Source organism: Artemia sp. Qi Xiang Cuo, chromosome 8, assembly GCF_049724085.1.
Source record: "Artemia sp. Qi Xiang Cuo chromosome 8, ASM4972408v1, whole genome shotgun sequence".
Lineage (NCBI taxonomy): Eukaryota > Metazoa > Arthropoda > Branchiopoda > Anostraca > Artemiidae > Artemia > Artemia sp. Qi Xiang Cuo.
Window position 1 is genome coordinate 70,978,811 of NC_142801.1, and position 20,768 is coordinate 70,999,578.

Below are 20,768 nucleotides of genomic sequence, written 5' to 3' on the forward strand. Positions count from 1 at the left end.
AGGGAATCTTGTTCAGAGCTCCAGCTGGGCTGCATTAAGCAAGGTGAATGGCAATGGCCATCTATGCGCTAAAAATCTAGATGTTCAGAAGTCAATTCAAACTCACGAAAAAGCAAGAAAAGGCTCTTACAGATATTAGTCAATTCACTGTGATCATCTTAAGTGAAAGCATGGTTTCAGGTATTGTCAATACCATCAGCCCCTTGCATTGACCTCCAACTTCTCAAGCACATCTACGACTACAAGAACATATCAGAATCAATATAAAAAACTGCCATGAACAAAATAGTAAGACACCTATGGTACCTATGAGAGGAATTGGTGGCCCTCGCCTTCTTTGACAATGACGTATCAAATGCACCAAACATCATATGGTTACGGCTCTGCAAACATCAGGAGTAGAACGCCCTCTGAAGAGAGTAACAGTGGACCTATTGACACTGTGGGAGAAGAAGTTAGAAAACTTTGTCATGCAGAATACCAACATATTCTTCAGCATTACCAGACTGCCTTCATCATTCCTAACTGAGAACATTGATTTGTTGTCAGTTGACAAAGACTACCAGGCAGTTAAAAATATAGTGCAAAGCATGAGGGTAATCAATGACATTGCCAAACGTGGTGTTGCACTGATGGATGACTAAAATAAACTGCACACAACATATGAAGAACAGAAACGGTTCCTGTTGCTAGTTGTCAAGGAGTACTGACAGCATTACAGTGATCAAACCAAAAAGACACTGATGGACCAGTCTGAAGCCCATATGTGAACTGTATAGTTTGACAATTGAAGTGACTGGACACTATTACTATTGCTGAACACTATTGCCAATCACTTATTTTTTGTTTTGTGTACAGGAAGTAAACAGTCATGTTTGACATTATTTAATTAAGCAGCATTATTGTGAGTTTTTTTTGTTTTTTTTTTTATCAAAGTTTGCTTATACATTCCTTATAGTTATGGTAGGGAGTTCTGAAATTGAAAATAATGCTAAAATGTTTATTTATTATTCAATTATAATCAGAATGGAATCATTATATATATATATATATATATATATATATATATATATATATATATATATATATATATATATATATATATATATATATATATATATATATATATATATAAAACATATCACTAGTTTATAAATAAGTTGTTCAAGAGTAATATATTCCAACAATACTTACAATATTTATAACAATTCAAACCTCATTTATTAGGCAACCCATATATAAACTGTTTTCCTGCCGTTTAAGGTTTTTCAAATGCCATCAACAAAAATAGCACTGAATTTTCTGATTTAAAACTTTGCTGTTGACAAGTCCAGGTATACTCCAATTCAGGGTATATAATTTCACATTAGAGGGGGGGGGGGTAAGGTTCATGGAAAATTTGCAGTTGGCCATATAATTTAGCTAGGATGAAAGTGAAAATATCATTTGATTTTTTTTATGCTCTTTCATAATTCATATAAAATACCTTTGGGGCTTCTTTAAGGGCTCAAAATGCGATTAGCCCCAAAAGCAATTATTGAATTATGAAAAAGCATAAAAAAGGCATCAAATGATGTTTTTACTTTTATCCTAGCTAAATTATAGTGCCACCTAGAGTTTTACTCACAAATTATGAGAAATAATTGGGCTAAAAAATAAGGCAGGTCAACAAAATAGCAGAGTTTTATATATAAACTGGCCTTTCGTTATATCTACTCGATACTTCTCAATTAATTTGCATGCTAAAAGATAAACATAACACTCAATACAACTTTAATGCTATTTTCATGGATGCTATTTGCTACCTTTACATATTTTTCCTGGCCTTCTCCATCTTAATAGAGAGGAATATTAGCTCTAGGCTGTAGGGTAAGACCCCCAGTGACTCTGATTAAAAAGTATTTTCCTATACATACACAGTAGGCTCTTAATCTTGGACACTATGTGTATAGGGTTAGATAGTTATGATTGGCTGATGGATAGGATTAGGTCAATTGGGATTGACTGACTACAATCTTGAAAAAAATCTGGTCTTCAAACATTTGAATTTAGATAAAAGTTGCCTCTATACCCCAGCCTATTTCAATACAATTATTCTGTTTCACAATACTTTTCTTAGATTAAATCTACCCTTGGTTGACTTTTTCTGTGTTTAGGATACTGTATGTTGTTATAACTTTAAGATCCTGTGTCAAAGATTAGACAACATTTTCTAAGATTAGGTTCAAGCTTTAAATGTTTGGCCAAGATTATGCTCCACTGTTTTATCATCATATTTGAAATTGTGAAACTGTGACAATGTCATTGCAATACTTAGGGTCGTTTTTTTAGTCATCAATGTGCTAAGATCTTACATCTTTTGTCAGAAAACACTTAAAAGTGAAATCTTTGAACTAAGATCTTACATCTTTTGTCGTTTTTATGCAAACGTCTTTCATCATTCTGCTCTGATCAGTAGTCCGAGAACAATGATGAGTATCATCAAAGTTCTCTCATCATTGTTCTATATGGCAGAAAGATGGCGTCTTTCACGCTGTTTTCTAATATCAGTGAGCTGTAAAATCTTAGAACAAAGATGAGTTGAAAAACGATAATCTTTGCAGAAAGACAAAAGATCTTAGATGTAAGATCTTAGTACTAAAAAACAGCCCTACTGTTGTATACAAAAATGATGTCACTGACATGAATCTTTTTTCCAAAATTAAGGCTCCTAACAAGTTTTCTCAAGCTTCTGACCTATCTAGATTATTTTTTAATATGTCAAAATATCTTAAGATGGCAATTTTCTAAAAAAATATAAAGCCATTTTTAAGAAAAGATAAATATGTACATACATAAATACACAATTATTGCTCACTTATAAAGACAGTATACATATACCCAGCATATAATGCTTGGAGCCAGTAATACCAGAAACTGTTGCATATAGTTGAAATATTCAAACTAATCACATACTTGTTAAGGAGATTTTGAGACATTCAATAGTGAAACAATCCATTTTCTAGGTAGTATGATAGAAATTTTACAATAATTTACCTGTTAAAGAATAGATTAGCTGGCTAAGTACTGCATATCTTACCCTCAGGGCCGTCATGTATGGGGGGATGGGGGTGGGGGAAAGGGTCAGAATGCCACCCCAATGTTCTTGGTGACTCAATAAAAAAAAGAAGTTGCTAAATTCTTTGTTTGCTTTAATGAAGACCACAAAAATACTGACATGTCGTTTACAGAAATTTTGAACTTGGCCAGTAAACGCAGTAGTTTTACTGACTCCTGCCATGATTTTACAGATGGTGCCACAATTTTCCATTTGGTTAAATAAACAGCATTAAAATAGTGACATGATGTGTACCAAAATCTGAATCTTGGTTGGTAAATGCAGTGGTTTTACCAACTTGTGCAGTGATTTTACATATTGTATTCAAAATGGACATTATGCTTATTATTGACAATAAACAGTTGGTAAAAATTACCAGGCAGTTGGTAACATCTTTTTCTCCCCCCACCCCAACATTTTGGCAAGGAACAATTATTCTTACCGTATACAAAGGCTGGTAATTTTTTGGTTTTGAATAATCCTTTGTGCTTATTTTGGTAAATATGGAGCAGTCCCTATTATTGACCTAGAAATAAAGTGAAAATACCACTCAATACCTTTTTATAAATGAAACTTAAAACGAACAGAAATTAAATAAACAATCAATGCAAACAAACATACAATAGATATAGGAATTTTTAAAAACTTGAATAAATAAGGACCTAGTATTGACCTAGAAATAAAGTGAAAATACCACTCAATACCTTTTTATAAATGAAGCTTAAAACGAACAGAAATTAAATAAACAATCAATGCAAACAAACATACAATAGATATAGGAATTTTTAAAAACTTGAATAAATAAGGAATTTTTAAAAACTTGAAACTTTTTGCAATCGAAAACGAAAAAAAATTAATTAAAAGAAAAATTCGAAAAGTAAATTTTTCAAAGAAAAATAAAGGCCATTTTCAACCTAAGCTCAGCAGATACCTGTTAAAATTCAAACTCAAAACGACCAGAAATTAATATTAAAGAATAAATGAAACCCAAAACGAACAGAAATTAAATAAATAGTCCTAGCGAAAAACATACGAAAAACAATAATATAAATGAATAAATACACCTTACAGCGAGTAATACTTGAATTGAATATGAAAATCAAGCTTAAAACGAAAAAAAAATATTTTCCTATTGAAGTATAAATGAAACTTAAAACCAACAGAAATTAAATAAACCATCAATGCAAACAAACATACAATAGATATTAATGTAGATGAGTAAATAAATTTTAAAACGAGTGAAACTTAAATTGAATATGCAAATCAAGCTTGAAACGAACAAATATCACTACAAACAAGACTTTGGGTATCGCCTCCTTCTCTCATTGTAAAAGTCTAAAAGCTACTGCGTCATTGGGGCTTTACTGAAAACCAATTTTATGACAAATATTTTCTTTTGTACTTAATACTGAAAATAAACATTAATGTTATAGTAAAATTTTGAACTGATGAGGTTTCAGCAATTAATATTATTATACATCAAAAATTCAGTTTAATTTATTGTCTCTTTTTAAAGTTGTTCAAAACAAATATAGTTTCACTACAAAAAAGAGTTTGGATACTACATCCTTCCTTAACTGTAAATAAAACCAAAAGCCTACTGCGTGATTGGCGTTTCACTGAAAACGAATTATATTACAAATATTTTCTTTTCCAGTTTTTACAGCATTGAAAATAAAAATAAAATTAGAATGAAATAAATTCTTGAACTGATGGATCTTTCAACAACTAATATCATTATATATCTAATCTTCAATTTGATGTTGTTTAAACTTTCAAAAACTGTTCAAGACGCATATAGTTTTCAGTAAAGCATTGAAAATAAAAATAAAATTACATTTTAATAAATTCTTAAACTGATAGATCTTTCAACAATTAATATCATTATACATCAAATATTCAATTTGATGCTGTTTATACTTTCCAAGACTGTTCAAGACGCATAAAGTTTTCAGTAAGGCGGCAAGGACGCAGTAGGTTTTAGACTTTTACAGTGAGAGAAAGAGGTGATACCCAATCTCTTGTTTGGAGTGATTTTTGTTCGTTCTAAGCTTGATTTGCGTAGTCAATTTTAAGCCTCACTCGTTTTAAAATCTATTTATTCATTTACATTAATATCTATTGTATGTTTGTTTGCATTGATTGTTTATTTAATTTCTGTTCGTTTTAAGTTTCATTTATACTTCAATAGGAAAATAATTTTTTTCGTTTTAAGCTTGATTTTCATATTCAGTCTAAGCATTACTCGCTTTAAGATCTATTTATTCATTTATATTATTACTTGTTGTATGTTTTTTGCTATGATTGTTTATTTAATTTCTGTTCGTTTTGGGTTTCATTTATTCTTTAATAGTAATTTCTGGTCGTTTTGAGTTTGAATATTAACAAGTATTTGTATCTGCTGAGATTAGGCTTAAAATGGCCTTTACTTTTCTTTGAAAAACTTATTTTTCGGGATTTTTTTTATTTAATTTTTGTTGGGTTTCGATTGCAAAAAATTTCAAGTTTTCAAAAATTCCTTATTTCAAAATTAAACTTAAAAAAAATCAAATGTTGATCAAAGTATCAATTGTGGTATCAACGTAACAATATCAAAGTGAAAAAATGGGTTTGTGTCAACCTCAGAGTTTTTATTATCTGATGTTTGAACTATTTTTAACAAAATGGCTATTTCAAAATTTTTATAGGATAGGTTTGGGGGAAAAGGGCTTGGGGGGGGGGCTAATTAACCTTCGGTCTATTTTGACTCTTTAAAAGTGAACTAGAACTTTTTCTTTTCAATCAAATGAGCCCTCTCTGAAGTTTATACAAGCATCCCTTCTATAAGAATCATATATATCCCCAGAGTGTAACTTACAACGATTGTCCCTGGGCCCTGGGGGGTTGTGTCGACCCCGAAGTTTTAATATCTGATGGTTAAACTATTTTTAACCAAATGGTCACCTCAAATTTGTATCAGATCAGTTTGTCCATCCGATAAACCCAAAGGCGTGGAGGGCAGGAGGGGCTAGTTGCATTTCGATCTTTTTTCACTCTGAGAAAATGAACTACAACTTTTAATTTCCATTCAAATGAACCCTCTCTGAAGTTTATACAAGCATCTACTACTACTACTACTACTAAAAACTCACCGCAGCACCAAGCCGCCTGAGGCCAACACAGCTGCGCACGGTCCTCCTCCATCCCAATCTATTCAAAGCCTCCCTTTATACACCCGCCCATGAAGTTCCTATTTCCTTTAAATCTTTCTTTAAGACTTCCTCCCACCCCAGACGAGGACGACCTGCTTTCCGTTTAGCCCTAGACGGTTTGCCGAAAAGAACAATCTTCGGCAATCTGTCATCCTTCATCCGCACAACGTGCCCTAGCCACCTCAACCTTTCTTTCATTAGGGCCCTAGAGAGCGGTATTGAACCACATTTTTCGTATAGACTTTTGATTGAAATACGGTCAGTCAGCCGGGTACCCATAACAATCCTTAAGCAATTCTTCTGGAAAATATCGAGCAAACCTTCATCCGCTTTTCGTAGCGCCCATACTTCAGAGTCATATTTGACCACTGTCATCACTGTGGCTTCTAATATTCTAATCTTGGCTTTCAGACTTATCTTCATATTTTTCCAAACTTTTCTCAACTGTGAAAAAACACCATGAGCCTTGGCTTTTCTACTTTTGACATCTTTACTGCTCCCACCATCTTTACTAATAATACTACCAAGGTAATTGAAGCTGCCCACCTTATAAATCTTTTCGTTAACCAACATCACCTTTACATCTTCACTTATTTCTAGCCTTTGGGATTTAGTCATCTTGACATTTATTTTCAAACCTGTTCTAGTACCCTGAACTCGCAAAACCTCTAAAACTTCATTCATTTTGCTCACACTTTCATCTAGGATGCTTAAATCATCAGCATAATCTAAGTCCTGGAGACTTTTCCCTCCCTATTTGATTCCGTCGTCTCCCATTGCCTTTCCTGTGCTCCTTAAAACAAAGTCCATCAAAATAATCCATATAAAGGGGGATAGAACACAACCCTGCTTAACTCCTGATTTAATACAAAACCAGCTTATAACCTCATTTCCTACCTTAACCGCAACAGTGTTATTCTCGCACATAGCACTAATCACTTTAATGTATTTGTCTGGTATACCATACAAGGATAAAACCTTTACTAAAGCTCCTCTATCAACAGAATCGAACGCTTATCATAATCTATAAGACTGAGAACCAAAGGTGTTTGAAAACTCAGGCACTCTCAATTATTAACCTAAGAGTGAAAATTTGGTCGACACATCCTCTACCTTTTCTAAAACCGCACTGTTCTTCTCTTTAAGCTTTGTCTACGGCATCTCTCAGTCTAAAAAGTATCATATTACTAAGCATTTTACTACCTACAGAGATGCAATCCCTCAATAATTACCACACTCACTTTTATCACCTTTCTTATAAAGCGGCTTAATTAAGGTTTTCCTAATATCATTAGGTACTTCCCCTTTTTCAAAAATCATATTCATAATCTTCAGTAACTTATTTCTAACCTCAGAGCCACCATATGTAAGAAACTCGTTTACCACCCTATCAGCACCTGTACCTTTATTATTTTTTAGTCCTTTTAGTACTGTCGCTAATTCCTCCTCACAAAACAAATCGTCCTTCACATCCAATGTATCACAAACTTTTTCATTTTCTTCTATATCTATTCCTTCAACTCTATCTCGGTTTAGCAAATTCTCAAAATGTTCGGCCCATCTCTCTTTAGTTTTTTTCCTTATCGCTAATTGCGGCCCCATTCCTATCTTTAACTGGGCCAAGTCCGCATTGACTACTCCCTCTCAATTTGTTAACATGCCAGTACAATATTTTACTATTGTGCCGTCTAGCTGCATCTTCCAAATCCTCGGCAATTTTATCCATTGCCTCCACTTCACACCTCCTTAGTTCATATTTTAATGCTTTCTCCACCTTCTTTACATTCGCTTTGTTTTCATATGATCTATCACTAAGGTAATTCTTGTACAAGTCCTTTCTCCTTTCTATCAAACATAAAGCTTTTTCACTAATATTCTTAGGTGCAGTTCTGGCTTTCTTCCCTAAGACACCTTCAGCAATTTTACAAATTATTTTTCTAAAATTATTCCAACCATCTTCCACATTATCAAATTTTAAACTCTTAAGTTTAGTATTCAACTGTTCCTGGAAAGTGTCTCTCAAATTCTTATCCTGGAGTCTACCAACATCATAACTTCCCGGGAGGTAGTTACCCTTCCGATATTTCAGCTTTAAATTAACTCTTGACACGACTAGATGGTGATCTTTACTTTTAAAATCAATAAAGACACTGCTATATACCCTAGTATTTTGTATTGATCCTGCCAGTCTTCGGTTTACAATAACATAATCAATAAGATTAGCTGTCTTACCATCACGTGAATACCACGTTAACTTATGTGCCATGTATGACCACAGACTGTATTGTTTATAACTAGATTGTTGTACTTACAAAATTGCAGAAGTCTGCATACATTACTGTTTTCTTTTCCTACACCAAATTTATCTACGCTAGGATACCATTTATCCCCACTCCGCCCGACCGGAACATTAAAATCTACCAATAAAATATACCAGATGTCCGACTCGGGCCCTGTTTATTTCCTCCTGTAGCAGTAATTAAAACTCATCTTAATCACTACTATCTCCTTCAGTCGGTCCAACAGGGGCACATACTGCTATGACTGATACCCTGATATTTTCAGTCATAAAATGAACGATAAGCATTCTATTCTTAATGCCTTCCCAGCATAAACAAGACTTGGCAGCTTCCTTATTCATTATAAGCCCTAATCCCTGTCTATGTACCCCATCCTTCCTGCCTGAGTAAACAAATTCCATATCACATAATTTGATACTTCCTACCCCTGGGATATGAGTTTCTGAAACTCCTAATAAATCCAGTTCGAATCGTCTGAATTCGTCAGTCAAAATTTCGATACGATTGTCATTTTTTAACGTCGTAACATTCCAAGTTCCAATTTTCATGTTCTTTAAATCATTGAAATTATTTTCGCCTCAGGAAAAGCAATGATCCCGGATACCAGTGCAGGACGGGGATCACATATATTCTCAAGTCTACACCGAAGTGCTTAAGCCGGCTTAGAACCGGATAGCAAGAAGTCCTTGGGACCTCCATGAATGGGGGCTTTTTGCAATCCTGGGCCCATCTTGGTCACAACATGGTTTTCAGCACTTGGCGATGCTCTTCTATCAACAAGAGTCGAAATCCTGCACAGACAATCTCAAGCCTATTACCTCCGATTCATTATATATTCATATCTACAATATCATGCTACTCCAGGGAGGAAACCAATAATAGACAAATCAGCTAGGAAGAGATTTTTCAGCCCACAGACGCCGGTCAAAACATACCAAGCCCAGAAGAATTATCCATTAGTCAGAATCCCGTGCAAATTCTATGTCGTTTACTAGGCTATAATTTCCTCGAGGGGCACCACTCCTCAAGTAGAAATAGAGTTGACCACAAGGTCCCCAGTCTTGCAGGCACCCCGAAAGGGTCGAGGCAGCCCTTTGCAGACGTCGTTGTCCATAGACCTTGATCTTACGTCCTGCCCTAGTTGTCCTCCTCAAGAGGATCCTCCCGTGACGGTGTTCTGCATCACCGTGCAATTTAACCCATAACTGGGAGAAGGTTTGTAACTCCTGGGACTTGTGGACAAACCAGTGGGCCCTTTTGAGTGTACATTTGAGGTGCCTTCTTCCTCCTCCACCTGTATTTATGACCCCGGGCGAGGGTGTCCCAGTTTATATTATGGACCCCCAGGGACAAGGTCCACCCTTGGTCCGTGCCTCCTGTGGAGCTACCCACAGGCGTACATGAAGGACAACCAGGGGGAGGGGTGTGCAAAGTTTCCATGCATTTCCACCCACTTTTAACCCTACCCCATTTAACTCGTCACCCATACAACTCAACCTTACTTCAATTCAACCCCCATTCTAAGCAATAAAATATGGAAAAGTGTAACATGGCCTGTTTTGTGGGAAGTAATAAAAGTTAATTTGAATAAAATTGTCTTTATTCATTGGTTAATTCTTATTCAAGTATTTTTTATTATTATTTTAGGTTGTTTTAATACAATACTAGGCCTTAAAATAAAAGTTCAAAATAGGGATAAAATCCTTTTTAATAGACAGTGTATAATAAATTTCACAAAAAATACCAGATATTTCGGTCACTGCATATGTGACCGAAATATCTGGTATTTTTTGTGAAATCTATTATACACTGTCTATTAAAAAGGATTTTATCCCTATTTTTAACTTTTATTTTATCGTCATGGAAAGGCAGTATGGTCTCCGAAAGTATCTACGTAATACTATGCCTCTCCTCAATCTTTTTGTTTTGTATATTTGATTATATAAGACAGGCAAATATTAAATTCTGCAATATAGCAGCAACATAGTACAGAGAAAACCGCAAACCCATAGCAACCAAAAGCATTAAAAACGCATAAAAAAAAGTGCAGAAACAGATTTATGGGAATTTTGAAAAAGAGCTTGAAGCACTAATAACGCTACTTTTTTCCTTTTTATTTCTCTACAGTATCACTAACAGGGCACCAGAACACTGCAGAGTGCAGTTCAAAAGGTCATTTAACAGCTAAAACTCATATTCATATGAGTTGTAGCATTTTGTCATGGCCATGCCATCATTAAATGCATTATGGCACCAAAAAATTTGATTTTAGTGTCTTTTCTGGAGTTCAATGGCTTGAAACCAGAAACAGTCTGCCATAGAAATCTCCATGGCAAAAAAAGACTGAGTGTTTAAAATCCTCTTTTGAATGCTCCCCTCCTAGTTCCCTTTGCAAGTGGGACAAAAAAAAATCATAAAAAACGGCCTTGTTTATGAAAAAAATTTAAATTTAAAGCTGATTCATTAAAATAGATCCTATTTATTTTCATCTCTACAATTAAATTGATTGCACAACAGATTTTTGGGAAATTCAGACCAATTTTTGGGAAATTCAGACAGATTTTTGGCAGCTTCAAACCAGATGTGTCTTCTTTTTATTGTTTTTCTCGAGCACTGGTGCATCAATGGAACATTGTAAGGACATTAAACTGAGCATTAGGTCACGAATTATACACTTTTAATTAAGGGGGATCTTTGGACCCACTTTAAGTGGGGGCCTACTTCCGTACGCCAAACCCAGGAAGTTCAGATTCTACATTTTTCAAGATTTAAGAGTCAATGCACTTGATGGACTCGTAACCAAAATTGTTTAAAACTAAATCAACTAACTATGACTAGACACATTCTCAAAGTCTAATACATCAGCAAACATTGAAACACACCATAAATGGTGTATCAAAATAAAAGCCAGCAAGGCATCTTCATCAATGTTCTCTGTTGTACACGCTATTTGGCTTACGAACGTTTCATTTGCCGGTATTCAATACTTAGGCATATGATGATCTGAGGGGGAAATTAGTCCACCCATCCTTTTTTTGCTTCATTGATACGCGAGTGCAGATTGTCATCTGTGTATGTGCCTGACGTAAGGGGATAGGCCCAAATTTATGAATTTTCATTATGCTTATTCTTGGAAATAGGATCAAGTTAAATAAATCTTGAATAGGATCAACTTAGAATATTTTAACAACTTTTTGAAATATCTCCGATGTGCCAGATAATCCCCATGTACAATGGCTTGTCTTAATTGGTATATAAAAGTAATAAGAATCTTTCATTTGTAGAATAATTCCAAAAAGTGTAATGACAATAATGCTCAGTTTTATCTGTTTTTCCTAGAATCGCAATTTTTTTATTTCATTCACTTATAAAATATTGTAGCTATATTGGATGGCAAAAACCGCAATCAAATTACTAATAAGACCATTTATTTGCAATAATGCCAAGGAGGCATTATAAGTATACTTTAAATCCCAATTAAAACTTGCCTTTTTTGTTTTTTACTTAGTATTGCCAAAAAGGCAAAGAGCAATGAAGTAGAATACTGGGCCCTGGTGGGTTGTGTCGACACAGGAGTTTTTGTTATCTGACATATGAACTATTTACAAACAAATGGCTCTCTCAAAGTTGTTATCGGATGGGTTTGAGGAAAATAGGGCGTGGAGGGGGGGGGGCTATTTGCCCTCCGATCTCTTTTGACTCTTAAGAAGTGAATAAGACTTTTCAATTTCCAATCATAGGAGCCCTCTCCGAAGTTTATACGAGCATCCCTTCTATAAGAACTATATATGTCCCTAGAGCATTAGTCATAACGCCTGCCTCAGGGCCCTGGGGGGTTTCTTTGACACAGGAATTTGTCTTATATGACCTTTGAACTATTTTTAATGAAATGGCTCCGGGCCCTGAGGGTTTATGTCGACCCCGGAGTTTTCATTATATGATTTTTGGAACTATTAAAAAAAATGACTATCTCAAAGTTCTTATCGAATGGGTTAGAGGAAAAAAGGACATGGAGGGAGGGGGAGCCCTCCGATATCTTTTGACTCTTTAAAGTGAACTAGAACTTCCAATTTCCAATCAAACGAGCCCTCTCCGAAGTTTATACGAGCATACCTTCCATAAGAACCATATATACCCCCAGAGCAATACTTACAACGCCTGCCCCGGGCCCTAGGGGGTTGCGGTGACACAGGAGAATTTCTTATCTGACCTTTGAACTATTTTTAACGAAATGGCCATACGTAAAGGAGTTTTTGTTATATGATCTTTGAACTATTTTTAACAAAATGACTACCTGAAATTTTTATCAGCTGTATTTCGGGAAAAAGGGCTTGGGGGGGGCTAGTTGCCCTCCGATCACTTTTGACTCTCAAAAAGCACACTAGAACTCTCGACTTCCAATCGAATGAGCCCCCTTTGAAGTTTATACGACGACCCCTTCTATATGAAGTGCCCCTGGGAAAAAATAAATGGAGCAAGGCTTTTTGTGGGGGGAGGCTAGCTGCCTTCCAATCACTTTTGACTCTCAAAAACTGAATTAGTACTTTCAATTTCCAATCAAATGAGCCCTCTCTGAAGTTTTTACAAGCATCCCTTCAAATTTTTTATCAGATGTATTTGGGGAAAGAGGGCTTAGGGGGGAGGCTAGTTGCCCTCCGATCTCTTTTGACTCTTAAAAAGTGAACGAGAACTGTCAATTTCAAATCATAGTAGCCCTCTCTGAAGTTTATACAAGCATCCCTTCTATAAGAACTATATATGTGCCTAGAGCATTAGTCATAATGCCTGCCTCAGGGCCCTGGGGGGTTTCTTGGACAAATGAATTTTTCTTATCTGACCTTTGAACTATTTTTAATGAAATGGCTATTGTAAACATTTTATCGGATGGGTTTGGGGAAAAAAGGGTGTGTGGGAGGGCCTAGTTGCCCTTGGATATCTTTTGACTCTTAAAAATTGAACTAGAACTTTCAATTTCCAATCAAATGAGCCCTCTCTGAAGTTTATACGAGCATCCCTTTTATAAGAACCATACATGCCCCTTAGGACAACACTTATAACGCCTATCCTCCCGGGCCCCGGGGGGAGTTTTTGTAATTTAATTTTTGAACAATATCCAAAAAAATGGCTATCTCAAAATTTGTAGCAGATGGGTTTGGGGAAAAAAGAGTGTGGGGGGCTAGTTGCCCTTAACTCTCTTGGCTCTTAAAAAGTGAACTAGAACTTTCAATTTCCAATCAAATAAGCCCTCTAAGAAGTTTATACGAGCATCCCTTTCATAAGAACCATACATGCCCTTAGGGCATAACGTAAAACGCCTTCCCCTGGGGGGTTTTATTGACACCAGAGTTTTTCTTATCCGACCTTTGAACAATTTTTAACAAAATGTCTTTCTCCAAATTTTCATCAGATGGGTTTGGAAAAAGAAGGCTTGGGCGGGGGGGGGGGGGGGCTAGTTGCCCTCCAATCTCTTTTGACTCTCAAAAACTGTTCTAGAACTTTCAATTTCCAATGTAATGAGCCCTCTCTGAAGTTTTTACGAGCATCCCTTCCATAAGAACCATATATTTCCCCAGTGCATAACTTGCAACGCCTGCCCTCGAGCCCTGGGGGCTGTGTCGGCCCCAGAGTTTTCGTTATATGGTATTTGAACTATTTTTAAAAAAAAGGCTACCGTATCTCAAAGTTCTTATTGGATGCCCCCAGGGCATATCTTACAACGCCTGCCCCCGGGACCTGAGGGGTTGTGTCGACACTGAAATTTTTGTTATATGATCTTTGAACTATTTTTAACAAAATAGCTATCTCAAAATTTTTATCGGATGCATTTGGAAAAAAAGGGTTTGGGGGAGGGGGAAGCTGGTTACCCTTTGATATCATTTGACACTTAAAAAGTGAACTAGAGCTTTCAATTTGCAATAAAATGAGCCCTCTGTGAAATTTACATGAGCATTCCTTCCATAAGAACCATATATGCCCCCAGGGCATAGCTAATAACCCTTGCCCTGAAGACTCTGGGGGGAGTGTCCTGCTCAAAGATATAATTTCACGAACTTTCAACTTCGTTTACCAATGGCTATATCAAAATTTTGATTGGATGTGTTTGGGGAAATGGTGGGCGTGGAAGGGGTGTTAGTTGCCTTCCAATCACTTTCGACTATTCAAAAGGGAACTAGCCATTGAAATTTCCAATCGAATGAGCCCTTTCTGAAGTTTCTACGACAACGCTTTCTATAAAAATGCCCCCAGGGCTTAACTTACAACCCTTGCCCTGAGGGCTGTGGGGGTTTTTATCCTCAAAGACCTAATTTCCAGAATTTTCAACTACGTTGAACAAAATGGCTATCTCAAAATTTTGATTGGATGTGTTTGGGGAAAAGGTGGGCGTCAGAGGGTGGTTAGTTGCCCTCCAATCACTTTCGACTATTAAAAAGGGCACTAGCTCTTTGATTTTCAGTCGAATAAGTCCTTTTTGAAGTTTTTTCGACAAAGCTTTTTCTAAGTTAGGTTAGGTTTTCTTAGTTCAAGCTCCAGAGGTCAGGGGTTCAAGTCCTGGTGATGCTGGTTATTTGGTTTGGAACAGGGGTCAATGGTGCGACCCAGTAAGCTCAGCCAGAGTCGACCCTGCTCTGGGTACCTGGAGAAATCTGGGGGAATAACAGAGGAATTGTCAGATGATTTGCCCCCAACCAGGCATTGCACTCCTGGTCGAAGGCATTGGATCAGGAGATTGGTACCTACACAACACAGACCTTTGGTCAGCATGCAAAAAAGTTTTAAGTAGAAGTTAACTTTTCTAACCTTATCCAATATATAGTCCACATTATATATTTCCTATGCATTTATAGATTCTCATTTTTGAAGAATTGATTCAATTTACAGGTAAACCTGATTTAACAAGAGCAATCCAGCGTTGGACTGTATTTTGCTCCAAAGTGCAATTTAAGGTAAATAAGATACTAGCAGAGGTAGATAAGCTGTAGCTAAAATCTGAGAAAAGGTATCATCTTTGAGTTTCTGTAAAGGGCTTAAAATTGAATTTTTAATAAAAGTAATTATTATATTTGAAAAGAACATAAAAAAAGGCATCAAGTGGTATGTTCATTCTGTTTGTTGGTAAGAAATATAGAATACTCCATATTTATCCTTATTTTGTGTCAACAGCTGGCTTACAATGCATTTTGAAAAAAAAACACATAAAATCACAAAACCTTTGCAAATAGCTAAGGGCTATATCCAGGGCTAAATTCTAGGTAAATGGCTGTTTTCTATCTTGGAAAGTAGTTGAGAAAAATAAAATTTCAGCAATGAGTTCAAAGTGTAAATTATCCAAAAGTAACATGAATACTGGCAAGGAAGACCAGGAGGGCAAAAATTTCTCCAAGGAAAGAAAAATACATTTAAAAGAAATGTATAAAGTAAGAAAATGAGAACTTTTTTGATTTAAACATTGATAAAAACAAAGATTCTGGTAACATACACCAGGGAATTTCCTGGCAGCTTTCATGCCCAGGAGGGTTTTGTTCAATCCTTATTATGGTTTTCCCTTCAAATCTGGGAAACATCTTTCCAAATTATTTAAAATATTGTAGATCAAGATTTATTAATATTAGAAGACTTAAAGTAGTTTCTTCGGGTCTTGTGTACTGTAAAGCTATTCCAAAAGTCGCACTTTTATAGTGAAAAGTTTGTCCAAGTTCACCAAAGGTCATTGGCTCTGTGGAGCGATAAAGATCAGAGATAGTGTACTTTGTTTTTTGATCTGATTCTAGTTTTAGAAGCTAAGGACTATTTTATTTTTTACTATGGGGTGTGATTGTCTCTTAGTAGGTTGCTAGCTACCGCTGCAACCCAGATAGTTTGAGAAAATTCGCTAAGGTCCTTAATTTTAGAAGAAAAAAATTGACGCGAGTGATATTATTTTTATTTACATCAGTATTGCAATGACGTCGTCAAATTTGTCACGCTTATATGGAAAAATTTAAGATCTTCATGCATAGAAAAGCTTACATTAAATTGCTTAAAAAGCAAAAAAAAGGTAATTGAAAAATACTTGTGTATATTTTGACAAGGGATACCAACAATTCAAAAATCTTAAAAAATAAAACTAAAAGTTTGAAGCTTAATTGAAGCGTAGTGCTACGTCATACTATGAAAAAAATTACGTCTACAAATGTTATTATTCTAAAAGAATAAAAAAAATCCCATGTAGCATACGTCAGTTCAGAATCGCTAAAATGTTCTGTCCGCAGAAAATTGGATCCGTCTAGAATATCTTTCGGTGGGGGGGGGATTTTTTATGGGAAAAATTCTCCGTGGGGAGTTTTACACGGATTAAATTCTAAAGAGGAAATTTTCTGCGGAAGATACTCTACTAGGGGGCGGGGAGTTTGGTGGAAAGCTTTTCCACTGAAGAGGGGATTTCCAGTATGATTTTGAAACAATCTTTTCAAATGAAAGTGCGCTAGGAAAAAAAAAATCACTCGTAACCGTCCGCAAGAAATTTTTCTGGGGAAGTATTCAGCTACAATGGAATTGTCTGGGAGGAATTTCCCTAGTTGGATGCGAGGTATTTCACGTGGGAATAACTTTCCATGGAAGGATTCTCCGTGGGGAGAAGGAATTTTCCATGGACATAGAGCCTGATTTCCCGGCATAATTTCGATCAGAAACTAAATAAATAAAAAGAAGTTTTTTCAACTGATAATAAGGAATAATATCAAAACTTAAAGCGAACAGAAACTGTTCGTATTCGAGGGGCTGCCACCTCCTCAATACCTCGCTCTTTGTGCTAAAGTGCGACTTTTTGTCCCAATTTTTTAAGAAGGAATCCTGAAACACAAGGGCCGTTTGAGTAGAATAATAAGATTTTTTGAATGTTCTAAAAAAACTTTAGCCTAAAGAGCGAGGCACTGAGGAGGTGGCAACACCCGTCACATAAATGAAAATTTCTAATCATTTGAAGTTTTGATCTTGCTCTTTACTTTCAATTGAAAAAACTTTAACTAGTATAAGATCATACATAACAACAGATAACTAGAGAATGCTCATTGGATTACAAATTGAAAGCCAGTAGGGAAATCTATGAGTTAGCACCTGTAAAAACGAAACTTCTTAAGTGTTTTATATGAAAAACTAGAAAAAATAGGTTGTCGATTTTTATCTCTATTCAGATACCTATATTACAATTTAACCTGCGGTAGTACCGTGGGTTGATCTCTGCTTGTGGATATGCGCGCAAAACGTACACTATTCTTTTAATTGGTTTCAACCCCCTCCCCTCCAATTTCGCATCTGAGCCAAGGAGCTAGATTAACACATATGCTTGTATCCTTTTTTGGAACATTTATCTGTTGAATCTGTTTATAAGACCCGAAACCCCATTTGATTCTACAATGTCCTTACGTTCTGCTTCCTTTGGCAATGCCTGGTAAATTTTAGAGAGATATCCAATAATTTCAGTAAATGTAGGCCTTTCACTGGCATCGATTCGAAGGCATTTTTGAGCAATATCATATAATTCAATAGAATTTTTATCTTTAGGGATGTTAACCTCAAAAGTTTTCGTGTCAATTGATTTTTCAGGAGTGTAACTTATTACTTTTACCTGTTCTAATGGACAGTGACAGGTAATCTCGGCTAAAACTACTCCATATGCATATACATCACTCGATGTGTCGTATTCACCGCCTGAACAAACTTCTGGGGCTACTCTAGGAAAGTCTTGAATTTCCCCATACTTACCTTTTTTGGCTTTATCTGGGATAACATATGCTGACATTAAGTCGGAAACTGCTGCAGAGTCATCTTCTTTAAGGAGAACATTCTCTATGCTCAAATTTCTCTTGATAATATTGCTATTATTCATATGTTTCATACCAGAAGCAACATCCCTTGCGATTGATACGCGAGTGTTGATTGACAATTTTCTTTCTATGAGGTTGGCTCTGAGGCTTCCTTTGGATGGATATTCCAAGACGTGCTGTTGACCTTCCCAAATTGTACTCAAAGAAGTTGAGCCCAAATATTTCACAATATTCTTATGTTTTAGTCTTTGCAGCAGTACCGCCTCTTGGTCAAAAGCATTTCTGTCACATCCAGTAAATTCCTTTATCATCACCGAAATCGAACCTTTGTACATCGCCTTGTAAGTTTTTAACTCAATCCTGTTCGTCAAACTTTCCATATTGGAAAAATCACTTGGATCTAACTGTGTGATATTTTGAACAGACATATTTTACTTTGATTGTTATTACCCATAAAACCCCTTGTCAAGTATCAAGAACCTATAAAAAATCAAAACTAATTTTAAAATTTTCAGTTTTTTTTCTAGTTTTAATTACAAAATTGAAATTATTGCTCAGATACCATAAATATTTTTGCAGTTTACATAATTACTTTAACGATCCATGAAACAGAATTATTCTATTTAAAATTTTCAGGAATTACTCTGGTTTCAATTCACCAATCAGATTTTTTGTTAAAACTGTAAAGGAATTACCATATTTTATATAACTATATCTACATGCTTTTGATTATGTTAAAAATACTATTTTGATCTAGGATGTAAAGGCCATTAGCTGTTACTATGTTGTACAGGAATGCAGTTTCTCATAAATTGTCGATTATATTTACTATGTGCAGTGGCTTATTTTTTTACTAGGTTTTAGCTAGATTTGTAACTATTTTTATATAGTTGAGTTTCCTATGGAAGTTAGTATAGGCAAGAGTTCTTTCCGTTTTATAATGAATAAAATAATATAATATAGAATAAAATAATAAAATGAATAAAATATTCATCTATGTAAATAAATATGCACTCTGTTTGTATAAATGTATGAAAGTGTGTATAAATATTGCACTCTTTTATTACGTCTTATATGACGTAATAAGTGAAGCTAATTTTTAAATTTTCCTCTATTTTTCTAGTTTTAATCGAAGAATTCAAATTATTGCTCAGACACCATAAATATTTTTGCAGTTTATATAATAACTTTAGCGATCCTAAACTGAGAACTAAAATAAAATTATCTTTTCCAAAGAAAACTTGTGTAAATACTACATTCACTTATTTCGTCTTATATGACGTAATAGGTGAAACTGATTTTAAAATTTTCAGTTATTTTTCTAGTTTTAATTAAAAGATCTAAATTATTGCTCAGACACCATAAATATTTTTGCAGTTTACATAATAACTTTAATGATCCTGAACTGAGAACTAAAATAAAACAAAATTATATTGTCGAAAGATAAACATATGTAAATATTGCATTCACTTATTACGTCTTATATGACGTAATAAGTGAAACTGATTTTAAAATTTTCAGTTATTTTTCTAGTTTTAATTAAAAAATCTAAATTATTGCTCAGACACCATAAATATTTTTGCAGTTTACATAATAACTTTAACGATCCTGAAATGAATAAATAAAATAAAATTGTCTGGTCGAAAGATATACCTGTATAAATATTGCATTCACTTATTATATCTTATAGAACGTAATAATCGAAACTAATTTTAAAATTTTCAGGTTTTTTTCTAGGTTTTAATGAAAAAATTAAAATTATTGCTCAGACAACATCAATATTTTTGCAGTTTACAGAATAACTTTAGCGATCCTGAACTAAAAACTAAAATAAAAATACGAAAATAAAGTGCAACGTTATAGAGATAAGTACTATAGGAGTAGAGCCAAAAAAAGTTTGGCTACAGGAGGCAAGCGTAACATTATCTGCTAAACAGCTATAGAAAAATGCAGTTTTTCGAAAAAAAAGGATTTTGTTTTTGAAATTAGTTTTGTTAATTGTGAAAGGCTTATAAATACATTAATTTCCTTTAAAACGAGCCATTATACAGCTATATGATTTTCCAACACCCAGCTAGCTGAGGGGAAAAATGGAAAAAAAGAACCTGCTTTCGATGTGGAATATCATGGTTGCAGCCACTTTTATTGATTTTCAAGCCAATATAATTTTCTTGTTTTTCAAGCCAAAGGGACAGTAAGCTTCCTATACAGGGGTATTGGGCAAGCCGGTTCTTATAGTTTACTTTGTTTTTTGATCTGATTCTAGTTTTAGAAGCTAAGGACTATTTTATTTTTTACTATTGGGTGTGATCGTCTCTTAGTAGGTTGCTAGCTACCGCTGCAACCCAGATAGTTTGAGAAAGTTCGTTAAGGGCCT

General features: G+C 34.9%; 1 protein-coding gene and 1 long non-coding RNA gene across 3 annotated transcripts in view; one reads left to right on the forward strand and one right to left on the reverse strand.

Annotated features, from left to right (window-relative positions):
* LOC148949766 (uncharacterized) overlaps positions 1-20,768 on the forward strand; it is a 107,440-nt gene that overhangs the window by 8,655 nt on the left and 78,017 nt on the right. The window lies entirely within an intron of this gene.
* On the reverse strand, positions 17,932-18,819 carry LOC148949767 (dual specificity testis-specific protein kinase 1-like). The gene has a single exon (XM_089093116.1). The coding sequence runs from the start codon at positions 18,817-18,819 to the stop codon at positions 17,932-17,934; it is 888 nt and encodes a 295-aa protein (XP_088949242.1).

What these genes read in the sequence shown, in the direction of transcription:
- LOC148949767 (XM_089093116.1), bottom strand. Translation starts at nt 18,819, where the DNA reads ATGTCTGTTCAAAATATCACACAGTTAGATCCAAGTGATTTTTCCAAT.